Source organism: Lytechinus pictus, chromosome 14 (assembly GCF_037042905.1).
Source record: "Lytechinus pictus isolate F3 Inbred chromosome 14, Lp3.0, whole genome shotgun sequence".
In the NCBI taxonomy this organism is placed as follows: domain Eukaryota; kingdom Metazoa; phylum Echinodermata; class Echinoidea; order Temnopleuroida; family Toxopneustidae; genus Lytechinus; species Lytechinus pictus.
In genome coordinates, this window is record NC_087258.1 from 22,440,721 (window position 1) to 22,461,164 (window position 20,444).

A 20,444-nucleotide genomic window follows, 5' to 3' on the forward strand; every position below is an offset into this window, starting at 1 on the left:
GTTTAGGCGGTATAGGCTGGACTACCCCTAAAAAAACATTAACAAAATTGAACTTTAAATGACCGATCGGGGAAAATGTGGATAAAATGTTTTTTTCCCCTGCCTGCCCCCCCCCCCCCCCCCATTGGCGGCGGAGCAGAGGATTATATTTTGTGTTTGGGGGGGGACGCAACAATAGATATGTATTGTTGCGTCGTCCCCCCCCCCAAACACAAAAGATAATCCTCTGCTCCGCTGCCAATGCCCCCCCCCCCCCCATTGACAAAAGCTATCATGATATTCACTTTTTTTCTCTTTTTTTGGTTGTCAAATTTAAACCAGCCGCACTCGCTGCATGTTAAAAAATAATCATTTCCCTGACTCAATTAATCTAATCTAAGGATTTTACTCCAATCATCATAGCTGAAAAATATGTCGATCAGTGCTGCCAAATTTTATGACCCCCACCCCCTCTATGTCCTGGCAGTCTATAGTATGCCTTTTGTCCCCACCCCAAGTTGTTGCAGATATACCCATTTCGTTCTGAAAAAAAATGAGAGTAGAAAATTGGATAAAGTAGATTAAAACCTATAGAAAAATAGATAAGTAAATCAATGAATAAGTGAATAAACGAATGAATAAGTAAGGACAAAAGAAAAAAAACGACAAAATAAAGAAGAGAGAAATAAAGCTAAAGAAAGAAAAAGGAAGAGATAGGAGTATAGAAAAGATACACTTGACCCTTATTTTTTGTTTGTAAAAATGTTTACAAAATTTAGTTTTGGTCAAAATGCTACGAGTGGGGTAGTAGCTCTTTGATTAGCAGGCGAAATAGCTGCGCCCGCTAGAGCAGCATGTGGCGCCTCCGTAGTCTGCTGTGCAAACCCTTCAATCGAGGTAAGGGTCTGAATGTGCAGCCTACTCATGCCTTGTGTACTACTGAAGGCTGTATTGTAATAGCAAGTTTTGTCTTAGACAGCTGGCAGCCGTCTGTTTCGAGGAGTTTTTCAACATTTTTTTATTTTTTAAATTTCTCATATGTATTTGGTGAGTGGAGCCAACGTAGTTCAGCGGAACAACCAACATAACAGAGACCGAAGCTTTTGGTCTAGTTTTGTCTGTGCTATAGTCTTTGCGTGGAAGAACACTTGTTGATCTAAGACTACACATGCATATGTGCAGCCGCTTAATGCGGTTTTGTACAGCCCACCAACTCGAAACTGAGGCCTGCTACTGAACTTCGATGAGAGCCTTTTGAGTTTAAGGAGCTTGCAGCCTAAAAATCTAAAGCCGAACGTTAAGGGATTTTAAATTCAGCCAAATCATTGGAGTTCGAGTTAGTACCGGTATGATGGTGAGCTTGTAATTGAAGTTGTAATGAAATTTAATCGCGTGGTTAACATGGTTAAGTTTCAATTAAGGGGTCGCACAGCCAATCTTGCTTTATGACTGGGATTTAGCTCTTATGCAAATCGAATGAATGTATCACAGAGTTATGATAACCTTATGGAATACCAGTTTACAAAAATTGCATGCACTGGTTATGGTAATGGCCTGTTCTGCCTCATGTGCGTGCAGTGTGCTTACATATTACATAGCAAGTCGGATCCAGCTAAACAAAACAGTTAGTTAAATGCAGGTCCAGGATTTTCCAAAAAGGGGGGGGGCACATTTTTCCATCAAGGAAAAATTTGACAAGATAAAAAAGGTTTTTAACCAAAAGGCAAAAATTAAGGATATTTCATCCCTGAAAATATTTGACAAGCAAAAAAAAAGGGTCTTCAGACTTCACTTCACTTTCAAAAGTTGAAAAGGGGCGGCACATTTCTGTCTTAACGGCATTTTTACATTATAACATGTAATTTTGCTTCTCAAAAGGGGGGCATGGGCCGGCTGTGCCCCCCCCCCCCCCCGATCCACAAGTGGTTAAATGCATATCTACCGGGTTTGAGAAAGTGGATGAGTAGTATACCCAGTTGTTGTGTGTCCGGACAGGTTGTGTGTCCGGACGATCAATTTTAGAAAGTCATTTGGAAAAAATTACAAGCGAAGTTTCATCAAATTTTAGTACAAAATTTTAGAAAATATTATAGAGAACAAAATAGAAGATGATTACAACTATTGAATTCATATTTTTAGTGTAATCTTAAGACAAAAAAGAAGGCTTCAAAAATATAAAGTGTCCGGACACCCGATCCCCCATCCTATAGTGGAAATATTTTTGTCCGAGGTCATGGAGGTTGGTTCGGTAATGACTATTTTTCCTGAGGGGCGCGTGCCCCAAGGGAAAATAGTAACATTGGTGGACCAACCGAGGAAAAAATATTTCCACTACACTTTCAAAAGAAACACCCGGTATATTTGTTTTATATCCATTCCCTTCCATAATTAAAGTTTAAAAAAATATTGGTAATCTATCTAGTCCTAATTGGCCCATCTCCATGATCTGGACAAAATCTAGATCTATCGGCTTAGCTCTAATTTAAGCAAAAATTGGCTTATCACTCTATGCCAGGCGGTTCCTGAATAAACTGCGCGGCCACCGTCGGCTTCCAAGCATCAATCAGCTCTGGGTGGTTTGGTGTTGCGTGGCGCGGTGGCTGTGCTAGTGAGATTGATCTAACATTAATAATTCCACTTACCGGTTGTGAAGGTTGTGAACTAACCCTGCTGAAATAAAATCAAGCAGCCCGAATCATTTTGAGCATACAGATTCATTGTAATCAAGCAAGACATGATTTCACATTGACAGTTACATACTAAGTTACATGTATTTATTGGAGAGTTTGTGATTCAGCTAGCATTGCATTTTACCTGTGTTGATTGCGCTGCGCTCAGCGTTCCCTTGATAAAGCGTTTGCACCGTTGCATCACTAGACTTGCCCAATGGAGGCAGTCCGTCGTGCGCTGTGCCCGAGTGATTTCGAGGTTTTCAGTCGGACGCAAAATAGTAAAAAAAACTATTCTACTCTGACGTCACAAACTTTTTTTATCTCCGATGAATTGAATTTTTCTGGTCAAATTATGATTAGGGACATGAAGGGCTCTCGACCAATCAAATAGCAACAAATTTAATTTTCAGTATTAAGGGATATAATTTGTATTATAAATCTACATGTATATACTTTCCATTTGCCTTATCATGAAATAAGTCACCTCTCTTGTCGGTGTGTGTGCACTTATTTTGTACAAAGTCAATGAAGTCACCAACGCTGACAAAATAAACGGCAGTGAATGGACTGGTGACTTAACCCTAAATGATCTCGGCCGTCGACCACGCGATCGCGACGAAAATTGGCACGTGCATTACCCATGGCATAATCTCCAAGACTGTAGGATCAACTTTTCCGAAAAATCTCATAATTCATTAATTATGCTAATTTATGCGTAAAATCAAAGATTTGCTCTAATTAACTAAATAAGGACTCTAAACTGCTAAATTTTATTCACAGACTCTTTGAAGGATTCTGATCAAATGTACTTTTCTTATGTATTTTATTGTTTTTCAAATTTCTTATGTATTTCTTTGTTTTTAGACTTTTTTTTTTTTTTTTTTTCAATGGAAATCGTCCGCTACTTTATTTTTACCATAAACAAGATGAAATTAATTGAGTGTGATTAGTAAAATTGAAAATAATGATACATTTATGAATTTTGGCTAAAAACACAATTTGCATTGGAATTGTACACAAATTCACGTTTTTGAGCAATTTCGGGTCGACATGCACTTACAAAATGTTGCGTAATTTCGGAACCACATACCCGGGCGTCGCAAATTTGGTCTCAAAAGTTGCACAAGACTTGAAAGAAAAAAGTCATAAAACGGCGCGGCGCCAGCTTTTCGCGTTACAGATTGATCGCGAAAAATGTCGAGGGGGGCTGAATCAGCCCCCCCCCCCCCAGTCTTATGCAGTTTCATGCACATCATCATGAATATTCATTAGGTGGGCTGATGATGTCACATCCCTACTTTCCTTTTTCTTACAGAGTATGTTATTACATGAAATAATAAATGTATTGTTTTTTTATGTGTTAATGATGTGTCTCCATTATGATGAAATAACTTGTGGCAATAAATAACTAATGCACTTCAGTTGTCAATCCAATTGTTTCAGTTATTGGTAGAAAATTTTTGAATAAACCTAATTTCATATAATAAAATACAAAAGAACAAGTTGGGATATGACATCATCAGCCCACCTAATGAATATTCATAAAGACATGCCTAGAACTGTTCACCAGAATAATGCAAATCTTTACAATTCAATAGCTTCGTTATTTGTTATCTGATTTTGATCAAATTTTCGGCATTTTGCTTTGTGAATTTTAGTCTATTATCTCCAGCCTGGACCATCCCTTTAACTTTATGAATGGCTTTATGAAACACCCACCTGGCTCACACACACAGGGGAGTGACAATGATCAGGGCCCCCCGTAACACAGAGATTAGCGATTGATTGCTAATATAATAATAATAAAGGCATATTTAGTTTACCCAGGGTAGCCACTTCAGTTCTGAAAACTGTTCTCCCAGCGGGCCCTGCTATTATTACCCCGGCTTGAGCACGGCTACCTTGATCAGGCGCTCGAGCATTCAAGGAATTTCTTCCTACCGGTTACCCATTCATCTCACCTGAAAATATGAAAGATCAATTCTAATTGGTTCCTAGTCTAATGAGTAAAATATGCATGCAACGATGATCTTGATAGGCCATTTCATTTAGGGAGATTCCATGCTAGAAAATTTGGCCATTTTCACAACATTTTTCAACCTGCTGTCCAAACGAACGAAGAACTTCAATTTGCTTTGTGGTAATATTAAAGTACTACTGTGTAGTACTTTAATGCAAAAAAACTGACAACCAACAAAAATATGTCGTCCATAGGTGAATTATAGTTTAAAATGTTGCATGTCGTACAGGACATTTCTGCGTCCCGTACGACACACAGCATTTTCACCTATAATTTACCCATAATCAATTATTTTGTGTTGGTTATTAGTTTTTCACATGACTACCCACTATAGCTTTATCATTGACAAAAAAGAATATTTTATTGCTCAAGCATTCGGCAAGGAATCTAGAAATTGTTGTCAAAATGTTCCGCACGACACGTATGGAATCGCCCTTTAGCGTTTAATCGCTAACCTTTGTGTTACAGGGCCCTGATCGGTTTTGGGACTAATGAAATCAGTTTTCACAATAAAGCTGTCGGGAGGGCAAGCCAATTTTGTATTTTAAAAAGAAAGAAAAAAATACTTTAGAACCACTGTTTCTGTTTTATGGTAACTCCCGTAGGAACTAGGCAGGAAAGCGTTTTGATGGTAAACGCCAAGCTGGTATATAACCAATTACCTAGGAAACATCTTGGGCGAGTTGCAGAGGGATTTACCTTTAACGTGGCCAATCAAGCACAAGTCCCAAGTTGAAAGGATAAAAATAAAGTTGCTTTTGATAGATTTTTGGAGTTGCATTTGATTTCACGTCTTTCTTGCAACAGGCCCCCAGATGAGGTTTGTGGGTCAAATGATCAAGAGGTCATGGTTCAAGCCAGGTCACATGAGATCCAATGAATAGATAAATTAAAATTTTATTCTTGTTTTGATGAATGGAATTTTTTAGGATTACAATTTGATTAGATTCTACTTGAATATTCAATTTATTTCAGATCTGGTATTGGTGTGAGCATAAGTTTGAATCTGTTAGTAGTCAAGTATCCATCCATTTTTGTTAGAGAAAAGTGCATTGATGATAATTGTTCTTCCTTCTGTATTGTCTTTTTCTATTTCCATAGTATGAGAGGCACCCATAGAAACAAGCCAAACTTCACCATCGTTGACAGGAGGGCAATCCTTGAAGTATGTCATCTAACTCAAGCTGTTGGGAAACTGATTCAGATTAAGCAGGTGACTTATCTTCCTTGATTTTAAGGTGTGTGGGTCAAAGGATCAAGAGTTCTTTGTTCAATGTCACAATGAGATCCAATGGATAAATTTTAATTTTATTCTTTGTTGATGAATGGAAATTAGGCTAACAATATGATTGGATTGTGAAAATTAATGAAAATTGTCCTTGTTGAATATCCAATGTATTCCAGATCTGGTACTGGTGGGAGCATAAAGTTTGAATCTGGTTAGTTGTCAAGTATCCATCCACTTTTGTTAAAGAAAAGTGCATTGATGATAATTATTCTTCCTCTATTGTCTTTTTCTATTTCCATAGTGTAAGAGGCACCCAGAGAAACTAGCCAAACTCCACCATCGTTGACAGGAGGACAATCCTTAATATATGTCATCTAACTCAAGCTATTGGGAAACTGAGTCAGATCAAGCAGGTGACTTATCTTCTTTGATTTTAAATGGAAGAGTACATGTAGATGAAGAAATGTTGAAAGGTTATGCAAAAGATGGCCAAATTGATTCACCAGACAAAGAGGGTAAAACCCCACTGATGATAGCATGCTTGCATGGTCTTCCAGGAACTGTTCAGTCCTTATTAGCAGATGGGGCTGACCCTAACTCCAGGAATGCCACTGACGGTAATACCCTGCTCCATTATGCTTGTATGGTAGTTGGAAAAACGGAAGGGGATTCTTTGTCTGGAAAATATTATCGTCCATCAAACTGGATGGCAGCTAAGCTTGCAATTACCAAGCTGCTTGTTAATCTTGGAGCAGAAATTCTTCAGGAAAATGAGGATGGATGGATCCCTGCATATGTAGCTTCATTGTACCGCCTGACGGACGTTGTTGACTTCCTCATATCGATGGATGATGTATGTTGGGAGGTCAAGATAAGGGCAAATGAAATAATGGGAGTTTCTCATGTTGCTTTGGATGATCAATACAACTTTCAGAATGCATTCTATCCTTTTTCAAAAGCCATATCCTACCAGAAACAGTCTGGTCTCCCCGAACCACAATCAGGAACCTCAAAACTTGCAGAATGTGTTTCCAAAACCTCCCTGAAAGAATGCCGAACACACCAAGAAATCACATCGATCAAAGAGTCGAGAGTTGCTTTGATGGTGCATGCCTTTCTGCTTGGGGAGAGGCTTTTTCCCGATCAGCTAAAGAAGAAGTATCTCTACCCACTCATGGCCAGATTCGGAGTTGAGTTGATGTTTGATAAGCAAATGTACAAGGAAGGCTTCCAAATATTGTCTTGTGCCCTTGTGTTGGAGCAGAGAGGTGAATTGAGGTTAGGAACATTAGCCTCACACCTGGCTCAAAAAAGTGGATCATTTCAAGGAGTATTTACTATTAGATCTGGAAAACGAGTGCCAGTACATGAATTCTGTCAGGGTGCAAGGCAGCTGTTGCATTCTTATGCATCCACTCTGCATGAGGCTCCAATAAACTCAATACTACAGAATAAGAAAACAATCATTGAAAGCTTCGGTGGAATACTGTTCAACGAAACATTCTATTGCTCAAACATTGAAATCTTGAAGTCCATATTTCAGGCTGTAGAGAAGTCACTGAGGGTCATCCAGGGTAGAGTTCTGATGGAAGCTCCAGAGAAGTATCAAGAGATGCCTTCAGTAATCTTCAAAATGATGGAACTCTTGGGTGATGTCTTTGACAGAAAACCCAATTCAAATCTACTTAGAGTGAAGTTCGTAATATCAAAGATCCTGTTCTATGATAATGTTTCATATAAGGACAGACATGGATCCAACATTCTCCACCTATTAGCATACTGTGGCGATGCAAGTAGGTACATCAAGTACCTTAGGGATCTTGCCAGGATCATTGTACGTCATGGATGTCCAGTAGATGTTCTGAATGATGATGGTGAAACCCCTCGAAGCCTCTTGGAAAATGACGTTTATGGTGGCCGTGATTTTCTAACATTATTGAGCCCGCCAACAACAGTAATGCGCCTAGAGGAACTGGCCATCAGAACAATCTTACTGCACCATATCAATTACAGGGACACACTTCCTCCAAGTTTGTGTGGGATGATAGAAGGCAGCACTGAGGAATGCGATTTAGAAAGAGTTGGTGACTACTGTGAGGATGTCAGCGAGGATGATAGCGAGGATTTTAGTGACAATAGTGAGGACGAGGATTACAGTGAGTGGACAAGTGATTAGGTACCTTGTCAAAAGCCAGAGCTACTAGAGTCTTTCCTTCAGAAATCCCACAAGCAGCTTTTCATTTCAAATCATCACAGACAAAATAATGGTGAAAGCTGCTACTGCCTGGAGAACGGGATTCTTGCTAAAAGACTCCGCTCAAACTTTTGACAAGATACCTTAGAATGAGAGGGCAAGTGGGATGAAAGAAGATGGGGATTAGAGTAAACCCTATCTAGACCTGGGGGGGGATGGCCTCAGAGGCCATCCTGCTCAAACTTTTGACAAGATACCTTAGAATGAGAGGGCAAGTGGGATGAAAGAAGATGGGGATTAGAGTAAACCCTATCTAGACCTGGGGGGGATGGCCTCAGAGGCCATCCTGCTCAAACTTTTGACAAGATACCTTAGAATGAGAGGGCAAGTGGGATGAAAGAAGATGGGGATCAGAGTTAACCCTATCTAGACCTGGTAGGTGATGGCCTCAGAGGCCCCCTCAACTTTTTCGCGCGATATTTTCGGAATGCGATAAGCTCTCACTACGATGTTTTGTGACTTTCCTTCAATGTCTAGCATCTTTTGAGACCTACCTTGCGACGCCCGGGTTTGCGCTTTCGAAATTACACATTTTGCAAGTTCATGTCAGACCCCAAATTGCTCAAAAACATGATTTTGTGTACTAAGTCAGTGGAATGTATGATTATTTTTACTTTTGCTGATTTAAAAGGATTTATTTTTGCTATTCATGATCGCAAGAGTCCCGACAAAGTTCATTGAAAAAACAATGAAAAATAAAAGGTAAAAAAAACAAGAAATACATATAAAGAAATTACAAATACCATACATAAGATATTGATCAGATATTGCAATTCTTTTCCCTGTACATTTGCTAAAAACATTTGAGAGTTTCTAAACTAAAAATTAGGACATTTGGAGCTTTATTTACAGAGATTAAGCAAAAGTATGATTTTGCACACTAATTTTTGCATAAATAAGCGTAATTAATAGCAATTTTCATGAAATAACTAACCATAGCCTACTATGTCTCAGGCAACGTGCGGTCGACAGCCATATGATCTCCCAGAATACCCCGGCCAAGATACTGTAGGGTTAAAAGAAGAGTGAGGATTTGAGTGAAAGGAGAACTGAGGTGATTGAAGGCTATGATTAAAACATGTCAATGCCCTTGAATGTTTTTTATTTATGTGTGTATTTTTAGGGGAATTTTGTTGTTTATCTTATTCTATTGGTGAACAATTTTGGTTTGGGAAAAAATACTGTCATATTTTTTTTATATCCTACATGTACATGTATTATGATTGGTTCATATCTACATGTAGCTGTGATAATGAAAAGAAAATGCCCATGAAGATAATTTTGTATGACGCGATGGGATTGTGCACAATTCCATCTTTGACGTTACAGATAATGCAATCTCTCGGATGCACCAGATAGTGAGGTGTCTCTACCGGGCAATTTCTGTGAAGGGACCGAGCAGGCAGTAATCAGATTACGCCGTGTGCGATGACTTATCAAAAGTAAAATGCAACCAGGCTCTGCAAGCGCAGCGCTTGATCAAGATATTGGTTCAGACTGAGGATGAAGCATTAGGAGTAGATTATCAAGATCTATTGTTCTATCCCATTAGAAGTAGGATATAAAACAATATACCAGGCATTTCTTTCAAAAGTATGAACGAAATTATTCACCCTCGTTTGCCACTTTCCTTCTTCAAAGTCTGGTATATCTGTATGCTGTTTCAAGATACATGAATGACAGTAAAATGATAGTAGGTTAGGAGTGATTTTCCACAGATTTAATAAATTTTACTGTACGACCACAAATGAAACAAACCCACTTTACCTACATTACTGAATTAAGGAAGAATTCTTTTAAATATTATGCATATGGCAATTGTAATTTGGTTCATTTTTCAATGATTGATTGCCACTTTCGGATATTAAAAGTGGATTTCTTTTTTTTGTCATTAATTTCAGCCTATATTATGTAGGAAACACCAAAAGGATTTTACTGTGCCTCTGGTGGATAAAGTAGCGTACATGAATTATGGCTTCTACTTCGAGCTGTCTGGAAACTGCACCAGATCAAGCAGGTGACCTATCTTCTTTGATTTTAAAAGGAAAAGTGGGTGAGGATGTTCTGAAGGTTTATGCAAAAGATGGCCAAATTGATTCACCAGACAAAGAGGGTAAAACCCCACTGATGATAGCATGCTTGCATAGTCTTAAACAAACGGTACAATCCTTGCTAGTGAATGGGGCTGACCCCAACTCCAGAAATGGCAAAGACGGTAATACCCCGATGCACTATGCTTGCATGGTAGTAGCGAATTCTTCTCTTGATAGATTTTATGTGACATCAGAGCGTATGGTTACCAAGCTTGGGATTATAAAGTTGCTTGTGAGTCACGGAGCGGAAACTGTTCAGGACAACCAGGACGGATGGAGCCCAGTCTGTGTAGCTTCCTTGTACCTCCTGACAGATGTTGTAGACTTCCTCTTATCACTGGACACTACATCTTTGAAGACCAAGATCAAGGCCATGGAAATACTTGGAGTTTCACAGGCTACTTGGGATGATACTGACAGTGTCAACGACGCATTCCAGACTTTCTCTAAAGTCATATCTATTCGGCAAAAGTCAGGTCTGTTAGAAACGCCAACAGATACCTCAGATCTTACAGAAATGTTATCTGGTGGCGCTGTGAAAGAATGTCTCACAGAAGATGATCTCTTTGAATCGCCAATAGCTGTGAAAGGCCATGCTTTCTTTCTTGGGGAAAAGCTTTTCCCTAATCATATCAAGCAGAAGTATCTCTTTCCATATTTTGCTGATTTTGGAATTGAGTTGATGTTTGAGAGAAATATGTTTGATGAAGGCTTGAATGTGTTGAATAGTGCCCTTGCATTGGAATGGATAGGTGAATTGAAGTTAGGATCTGTCGCGATGCACCTGGCTTTTGAAAGTGAGAGATTGGAGGATGAGCTTCGTACACCATTCCATGCATGTGCGGATGAATTGTTGGGTTCGTATGAATCCATTCTGAGTAAAGTTTCGATAGACATTATGTTTGATCATTTGGACTTTCTAACAACCTCTTTTGGGCAAATCCTCCTCTTTGAAGTTTTCTTTTGCCCTGACATGTATCACTTGAAATCTCTACTGCAAGCAGTAGAGAAGTCAGTGAAAGTTATCCATGGCAAAATCTTAAGTGGGAAAAGTGACAAGTTTGCCGAGATGCCATCAGTGACCTTCTACATGATGTATTTCCTATTGGGTGCATACGAAGATGGAACTGACAAGATGCCTCCTTGGCTTCCTGATCATATCCAGTATGTGATATTCAAACTGCTGTTCTATGACAATGCTTCTTACAAGGACAGCAGTGGATTCAACCTACTCCACCTAGTAGCACAGTGTGTCCAAGCAGCTGGTGACAATGGCTACCTGTTGGATCTTGCCAAGGCCTTTGTGCGTCATGGATGTCCAATAGATGTGGTCAATAATGAGGGTAAAACTGCCCGTGGTATCTTGGAAGAGGTTGGACCTGACAAGCATGAGTTTGTTTCAGAGTTTCTGACGTTAGTGAGCCCACCAACCACAGTCCTACGCCTAGAGGAACTTGCCATCAGAACAGTCTTACGGCACCACATCAGTTACAGGGACGCACTTCCTCTAAGTTTGTGTGAGATGATAGAAGGCAGCACTGAGGAATGTGATTTAGAAAGAGTTGATGACTACTGTAGATATAGTAAAGGTGATCTTGAGGATGAAAATGAGGATGATAGTGAGGATTTTAGTGACGATAGTAAGGACGAGGATTTTAGTGATGATAGTAAGGACGGGGATTACAGTGAGTGGACAAGTGATTAGGTACATTGTCAAAAGCCAGAGTCCTTCCCCCGGGAATCATGCAAGCAGCTTTTCATTTAAAATCATCACAGTCCACCATAGACAAAATAATGGGGAAAGCTGCTGTAGTAACTGAAAGTGGGAAGGAAAGGAACCAGTCCTTTCCATTTCTGTATTCCTATACCCAACAAGTTTCTTACAACTTTGCAGTTTTTGTCTCACCTGCATAGCAGAGTGAGACTATCGGCGCCGCTTTTCCGACGGCGGCGGCGGCGTCAACACCAAATCTTAACCTGAGGTTAAGTTTTTGAAATGACAGCATAACTTAGAAAGTATATGGACCTAGTTCATGAAACTTGGCCATAAGGTTAATCAAGTATTACTGAACATCCTGCCTGAGTTGCATGTCACATGGCCAAGGTCAAAGGTCATTTAGGGTCAATGAACTTAGACCATGTTGGGGAATCAACATCAAAATCTTAACCTAAGGTTAAGTTTTTGAAATGTCATCATAACTTAGAAAATATATGGACCTAGTTCATGAAACTTATACATAAGGTTAATCAAGTATCACTGAACATCCTGCATGAGTTTCATGTCACATGACCAAGGTCAAAGGTCATTTAGGGTCAATGAACTTTGGCCGAATTGGGGGTATCTGTTGAATTACCATCATAACTTTGATTGTTTATGGATCTGATTCATGAAACTTGGACATGATATTAATCAAGTATTACTGAACATCCTGTGCAAGTTTCAGGTCACATGATCAAGGTCAAAGGTCATTTAGGGTCAATGAACTTTGGCCAAATTGGGGTATTTGTTGAATTACCATCATAACTTTGAAAGTGTGTTGGTCTACTTCAAAAAACTTGTACATAAGAGTAATCAAGTATCACTGAACATCATGTGCGCATGTTAGGTCACATGACCAAGGTCAAAGGTCAATGAACTTTGGCCATAATGGGGGTATCTTTTAATTTACCATCATAAATGAAAGTTTATGATCTGACTCTTGAAACTTGGACATAAGAGTAATCAAGTATCACTGAACATCCTGTGCGAGTTTCAGGTCACATGATCAAGGTCAAAGGTCATGTAAGGTCAATGAACTTTGGCCACGTTGGGGGTATTTGTTGAATTACCATCATATCTCTGTAAGTGTATTGGTCTAGTTCATAAAACGTGGAAATAGAAGTAACCAAGTATCACTGAACATCTTGTGCGAGTTATAGTAGTTTTCAAAATCAGCACTGCTGCTGTATTGAATCGCGTGATGCAGGTGAGACCGCCAGAGGCATTCCACTTGTCTCTATTTTGTTTACTGGTGAGACATTCCAGTGCACCAAACTTTGGCATTTCTGGTTCATCACCCCCTCCCCACCATTTTTCTACATAATACATATGCTTGTATCTCTTTTTTCACAATGTCTCAAAATATGAGTTTAAAACGGATGATGTTGGAAATCTGGAAGTAGAATCTTGCTGTTGTTGCATGTTCCTATGGAGCTACATAAGCACTTGCCCGATTGCCCGGGGCAAGTAAAAATTAGAGTCGGGCAAGTGTTTTGAAGTAAAGACCAAAACTACTTGCCCGAATTGGGCAAGCAAAATTCTCACAGTAGAATGACCAAAATTAGAGTCGATATATGATTCTGAGTTTTTTACCCTAATTTTGGTCATGGCAATAACAAGATAGATCAGTTCATATCAAAAGAGAGAAAAAGGTCAATGGTTTATAAAACCGCAATACTTTATTTTGAAGAGGTAAAACTTTTTTTTCAATGATTTTTCGGGCAAGTAAAAAAGATTTTTTGGCAAGTATATTTGAACTATTTAAAAAATATACTTGCCCAACTGGGCAAGTGCTGCTAAAAAGTTATGTAGCACCCTGATTCAAATAAAGTATGATCACTTGGTTTTTTTTTTCGGATCACCAAATGGATGTCTTAAAATTGATTGCTAATCTGCTTCTTGCAACAAAGAGTGTAAACTGATTTGCTACAGCTAAAGTTCATCCATCAATTACAAACTTGAAATTGAAATTTGCAATTGATCAAAAGTTACCATCACTTTTCCTGTTAGTCTGTTACAAGAATGTAAAAGTTTTCATTAAACTTGCTCCCATTTCTTAATTTCTGCACCAATTATGTTCACATTTAGTACATATGATCCTTTATAATCTGGACAGGACCTTTTTTAAAGTAAATCATTCTCTTTGCCTGGACGATTGAGGTAAGAGTATTTCCTTATTAAAAATAAAGTTCTTATTAGATTTATCTCTCATGTGTTGTTGCTTTCAGCCTATATTATGTAGGAAACGCCAAAAGGATTTTACCGTGCCTCTGTTGGATCAAGTAGGGTACAGAAATTATGGCTTCTACTTCGAGCTGTCTGGAATCTGCACCAGATCAAGCAGGTGACCTATCTTCTTTGATTTTGAAAAGAAAAGTGGATGAGGATGTTTTGAAGGATTATGCAAAAGATGGTCGAATTGATTCACCAGACAAAGAGGGTAAAACCCCACTGATGATAGCATGCTTGCATAGTCTTAAAGAAACGGTACAATCCTTGCTAGCGAATGGGGCTGACCCCAACTCCAGAAATGTTAAAGACGGTAATACCCCGATGCACTATGCTTGCACGGTAGTAGCGAATTCTTCTCTTGATAGATTTTATGTGACATCAGAGCGTATGATGACCAAGCTTGGGATTATAAAGTTGCTTGTAAGTCATGGAGCAGAAACTGTTCAGGACAACCAGGATGGATGGAGCCCAGTCTGTGTAGCTTCCTTGTACCTCCTGACAGATGTTGTAGATTTCCTCTTATCACAGGACACTACATCTTTGGAGACCAAGATCAAAGCCATGGAAATACTTGGAGTTTCACAAGCTATGTCAGACAATCGTTACGAATTCCAAGATTCAATTCATTCTTTCTCAAAAGCCATGCAATTTCGGCAGAATTCTGGTGTTTCAGAACCACACAGAGAAACCTCAGAACTTGCAGAATGTTTTTCCAACATCTCATTGAAAGAATACAACACACTACAGGAAATTGAATCAAACCAGGCATCAACCATGGCTATGAAGGGCCATGCATTTATTATTGGGAACAGACTTTTCCCCAATAATCTCAAGCATAAATATCTCTACACATCCCTCACTGCATTTGCAAGTAGTCTGATGTTTGACAGAAAGACATGTGATGAAGGTTTCCAAATATTGTCTTGTGCCCTGAAGTTTGAGAATAGAGGTGAACTGGAGCTAGGATCTGTTGCACTCCAATTGGCAAAAAAGGGTGAAGCATTTGCATTTGATAAAGAACTGGATTCTCCATTCCATCTGTGCGCAAGGAAACTCATGTGTTCATACAAATACATCCTCACTAGTGTACCAACAGACTCTGTACTAGATAATACAAAAACTCTGATTGAAAGCTTTGGTAAAATACTGTTTCATTATGCATTTGATTGCTCCAACATGGAAGTTTTAAAATCTATATTGCAAGCAGTAGAGAAGTCAATGAGATTCATCCAAGCTAGGATTCTGACAGAGAACCCTGAAAAGTATACAGAGACGCCTTCAATGACATTGACAATCATGCAACTCCTCGGGGAAGCCTATGTTGACAATATGTATTCCGGAATTAGCTCAAGATGCCTTCTGAGAGTAAAGTTTGTAATATTCAAGATTCTGTCCTTTGATAATGCTTCTTATAAGGACACAAGTGGGTGCAGTTTACTCCACCTCGTCACTTATTGCGCCCAAACTGCCAGAGACATAGATTACCTTGTAGACCTTGCCAGGCTCTTTGTACGTCATGGATGTCCGATAGATGTGAATAATGATGGTGAAACCGCTCGTTATATTTTGGAAGAGATAGCAATGGACATTGGTGAGGCTGATTCACACTTTCTGATGTTGGTGAGCCCACCAACAACAGTCCTACGTTTAGAGGAACTAGCCATCAGAACCATTATAAGACGTCACATCAATTATATGGACAAACTTCCTCCAAGTTTATGTGAGATGATAGAAGATGGAGTCAAGGAAAGTGAAATAGAAAGAGATAGTGATGATTCTGATAAGGGAAGTGAGGATGGTAACTGATTCAGTTCATGCCACTTCTTTCTATGTCACAACTAAAGTTTGTATGTAAAGTTTAGGTAAATTACAGATGTTAATCTCACAACTCGTATTATGCACTGAAATTCCACATTTTTAACCATTATACAGTATAATAGTCTGGACTATTTTTGTGGATCATATCGCTGAAGGAGAAGGGGATGGTCCCAAATTCCATCAAAAACAGCTGTTTTATTGATTTTGAGCTGTGATTGCAAATATAATAATTATTGAAGAATTCATGATGAAAGGGCACTTTTGAAAAACTTTTTTTACATAAAGAGAAAGATGATTTTTGAAAATTAATGTGCTTTCTCTTTTTTTTTGAGGGGGGGGCTGCTTCCTCCCTTTGTTATGTAGGGAAAGTTGAAGAGATGTAGACTAGCTTCACGCCTTCACCATCTTTTTAAATAGCCAGATACTATAGCAACTAATTCGAGCTTTGGGCGAACTGCTTCAGAACAAGGAACTGACTTGTCTACTCTGGTATTGGAAGGAAGAGTAGATGAAGAAGTGTTGTAGGATGCTGCCAGAAATGATCAAATTGATTCACCAGACAAAGAGGGCAAAACCCCACTGATGATAGCATGCTTACATGGTCTTACAGAAACTGTACAATCCTTATTGGCAAATGGGGCTGACCTCAACTCCAGAAATGGCAAAGACCGCAATACTCCGATGCATTACGCTTGCATGGTAGAAGAGCCTCAAGAAGAGTATGCTTTATCTGGAAGCTACTTTTGCCCATCGAAGTGGATGGCAGCCAAGCTTGCAGTCACTAAGCTGCTTGTAGGTCATGGAGCAGAAACAGTTCAGGACAACCAGGATGGGTGGAGCCCTGTGTGTTTAGCTTCATTTTACCTCCTGACAGATGTTGTCGACTTCCTTTTGTCTAGGGATGATGTACCATTGGAGATCAAGGTAAAAGCAACTGAAATATTGGGAGTTTCACAATCTACTTTAGGTGACCATCACAGTTTTCAACGTGCATTCATTTCTTTCTCAAAGGCCTTCGCTCTGCAGCAAAGTTCAGGTCTTACAGAACTTCCCAAAGAAAGCTCAGATCTTACCGTATGCTTTTCTAAAATCTTGTTAAAAGAGTGCCACACGCAAGAAGAAATTGATGATTCAGTTGCCTTGAAAGGCCATGCCATTTTGCTTGGGGACAGGCGCTTCCCCAATCACATCAAAAAGAAGTACCGGTATCTCTACCCAGTCCTTACCAAATTTGGCATTGAATTGATGTTTGATAGAAATATGTTTGATGAAGGCATTCATGTATTGTCTTTTGCCCTGGAGTTTGAGCGTACAGATAAATTGAAGCTAGGATCAGTTGCTTTACAGCTCGCATGTAAAAGTGATCCACTTGAATGTGCAGATGGAGATCCTCATAGCCCATTCCATCAGTGTGCTATGATATTATTGCCTTCATACATAGCCATTCTTCATGACATTCCAATAGAATCTATACTAGACATTAGGGAAGATCTGATGAAACACTTCAGTCACATACTGTTTCATGAAGCATTCTTTTGTTCAAACATTGAATTCTTGAAGTCCTTATTGCAAGTTGTAGAGAAGTCATTGAGAGTCATCCGTCACAGAATCCTGGGGGAAAATGCTATGAAGTGCCCTGAGATGCCTTCAGTAGCCTTTGGCATCATGAAACTCCTGAAGGAAGTATTTGTTGAAAAATATTCTGCACAAAGGATTTGTAATTATTATGATGATCTTCAGAGGTCTATTCGGAGAGTAAAGTATGTCATTCAGAATGTCCTCTTCTTTGATGCTGCTTCATATACGGATAACAGTGACCAATCAGCACTTCACTTGATAGTGTCTTGCATCTCTGTTCGCCATTTCTGTTCGCCAAGAAATTCTTCAAGACCTCGCTAGAGCCTTTGTTAGACATGGATGTCCGCTAGATGCAAAGAATCTAAATCGTGAAACGGCCCATGATATGTTGATAAAAGATGTGTTGTACAACCCAGAGAGTGAATCAACGTTACTGATGTTGGTGAGCCCATCAACTGCAGTGCTACGTCTAGAAGAACTTGCCATCCGGCAAGTCTTACAACACAACATCAACTACCACAATACCCTTCCCCAATGTCTTCATGGGATGATTGAAATGGATGTTGGAGACTATGAATTGAATGTACTTGTCAATAGGGAACCTGAAGAAGGGAGTGAGAGTGCTGAAGGCAAGAGTGAAGACTTAGATAATAGTAGTGAAGATTTTGAAAATGGGAGTGATTAATTAAAAAACACAAGTGATGAGTGGGACAGTGAGAGTGATTCAGGTAGTGCAGACTCTAGTAGTGACTGAAGTAATAATGTCACTCTGGACTTTGGTAGTCATGATGGCAAGGGGGAATAATTCCATTCTGCGTTAATATTTGTTGAAAGAACTATCCTCTGTACCTACGAAGTAGGCTATATAATTATGATCAATTTTAAATGCAGGATTTATTTCTAAATCATACAAACAAAAGTTCTTGTATGCTCAAACTTGTTTTGATCCAGTGATGCATATATCACATTTCATTTTTTTTAGTGCATCATAATTTCGTGCAAATTGTCAATCAGGATAAAATAAGAGAGCTGCAGTCAGTCCGCAAGCCCTGAAAAAGTAGCTTCTTTTATCCAAGTGATATTCATGACTAGAGGGTTTTAACTTTTTGCATAGTTAATGAGCTTGGTGCGAACCAAAACACCTCTTTTTATTCGGCCATTGCTGCTCTAAATATTGACCAAATTTCATGTTTTTGGTATCTTTATAAAGAAGAAGAATCATTCTTTCAGGTCATGTGTTTGGATTTTTAAAAGAATGTTGTAATATAGGAAAAACTTTTGATCTAAAACATGAAACAAAATATTTGTTTTCATGCAACAAAAGTTGTTGTTTTCACACTTAATTTCTGTTTGGGCACAACTGATTTTTAAATCATGATAAAGCTGAAGATCTAAGCTTTAATATAATCAATATGACTCAAGAAGAAAGTGGTTAAATTCTTTGAGAAAGAAAGTCTCACAATTCACGAGATTTTGCAGGGACATGAATTCAGCCACGAGAGGACTTGGATAAATCTTACTCATTTGCTCATTAACACAGGGGCTTGCGGACTGACTGGCTGTATTGAAAAATCTTGTTTGCTTGCAAGACATTTATTTCAACAAACATTTCTTTGACATTAAATAGCCTTCCCTTCGGTGTGAAACTTATTATTCCATGTTTAGTATTTGATTTGTATATTGATGGCATGAATGTATGTGTTCTTGCCTCAGAGGGACCACCATTACATGGTTACGTGATGGTAGCTCTTCTCCTGGCTGCTGACGCTATGGAAAGAATGCTACTCTGTATAATCTCAGTTCTTTTTATTTTTGTATTCAAATTGATATAAGCCTGTTAACGTAAACAGTTATGATGCATAAAAATATGTTCTGGTAGTATGTACAAGCAATGACCATTGTCACATTACCCTGTTTATAATTTGATCGCAACATAAATTACTTTTTTCATGTCAAAATGAATTGCGAGAAGTGTGTTGGTTTGCGTGCATGTGTGTTTCTTGTTTCATTCATTTTATTTGTTTGGTATACTATTTCCTTCTAAACTCAACACTTAATGCTTTTGAAATAAGCTTTTGTACTATTAGGCCCTAATATGTTTTGTTTGGGCCAAGGCTATAGCATCAATGTAAACAACAAACAATGTTTTGTGACTATGAGCTATAGCTTGCTTATACAGACAAATAAATTATACAGACGATACATGAAATTATGTGTTTTTATATACGAGCGATACCATGTATTTCATATAGAAACTCGCTTTCCAAAATGGATTCATGGACTGTTGAAAGCAATGATTTTGATGCACAGTACGTAGCATTGGAAATAAAATATGATCTTATTCGATAAATGCATGTGAACTTGTAATTATTTTAGGATGCGTGGATAATCAATATGTATGAGGTAGAGGGAGTTTTTGAAATACATGTACAGAGTTGCCAAGGAGTCGATCGGCCTACATATTTTCAGTAATTAGTACTGAAAATGAAAAGAATACTGATAGTTTCATGCAAAATACAGATTTCTAACATATCATTTTATGTGTCATCTTTGATATGGTATTTCTTTTAAAGTACTGATTTCCTCACAAAAATACTCCTTTTCGGTTTTAAAATTCTGAATTACTCTTGCTCAAGTTGGCAGCTCCGCAAGTATAAAAGATGAGAAATAGGGGGGGAAAATTGAGATGAAAAATTATTTGCGCTTGCTCGGTCTTGAGAAATTTATGAGAACAGGAAGAATTTAACCGAATCTTCCCTTTCGGCATTTTCGTGAAATTTGGAACCACTCACTGTTCACTTTATACAGCAG

The 20,444-nt window shown here is 38.7% G+C and overlaps 2 protein-coding genes across 7 annotated transcripts; both read left to right on the forward strand.

Annotated features, from left to right (window-relative positions):
* Positions 1 to 830: 830 nt before the first annotated feature.
* LOC129284181 (protein fem-1 homolog C-like) lies at positions 831 to 14,302 on the forward strand. Of its 6 annotated transcripts, XM_064109206.1 has the most exons (4): positions 970 to 1,333; positions 5,773 to 5,884; positions 6,201 to 8,055; positions 10,055 to 10,164. In XM_064109206.1, exons 3-4 carry the CDS (start codon positions 6,267 to 6,269, stop codon positions 10,066 to 10,068), a joined length of 1,803 nt encoding a protein of 600 aa, XP_063965276.1. In that variant the 5' UTR covers positions 970 to 1,333; positions 5,773 to 5,884; positions 6,201 to 6,266; the 3' UTR covers positions 10,069 to 10,164. The 6 variants fall into 6 exon arrangements, with proteins under 6 accessions (XP_063965279.1, XP_063965278.1, XP_063965280.1 ...); XM_064109209.1 differs by lacking the exon at positions 10,055 to 10,164 and having other exon boundaries at positions 831 to 1,325; positions 6,201 to 9,947; XM_064109208.1 differs by lacking the exon at positions 10,055 to 10,164 and having other exon boundaries at positions 920 to 1,333; positions 6,201 to 9,947.
* Positions 10,081 to 19,983, forward strand: LOC129276468 (uncharacterized). The gene is made up of 2 exons (XM_054912846.2): positions 10,081 to 10,170; positions 14,234 to 19,983. The coding sequence occupies exon 2, from the start codon at positions 14,304 to 14,306 to the stop codon at positions 16,041 to 16,043; it is 1,740 nt and encodes a 579-aa protein (XP_054768821.2). The 5' UTR covers positions 10,081 to 10,170; positions 14,234 to 14,303; the 3' UTR covers positions 16,044 to 19,983.
* The last annotated feature ends 461 nt before the right edge of the window (positions 19,984 to 20,444 follow it).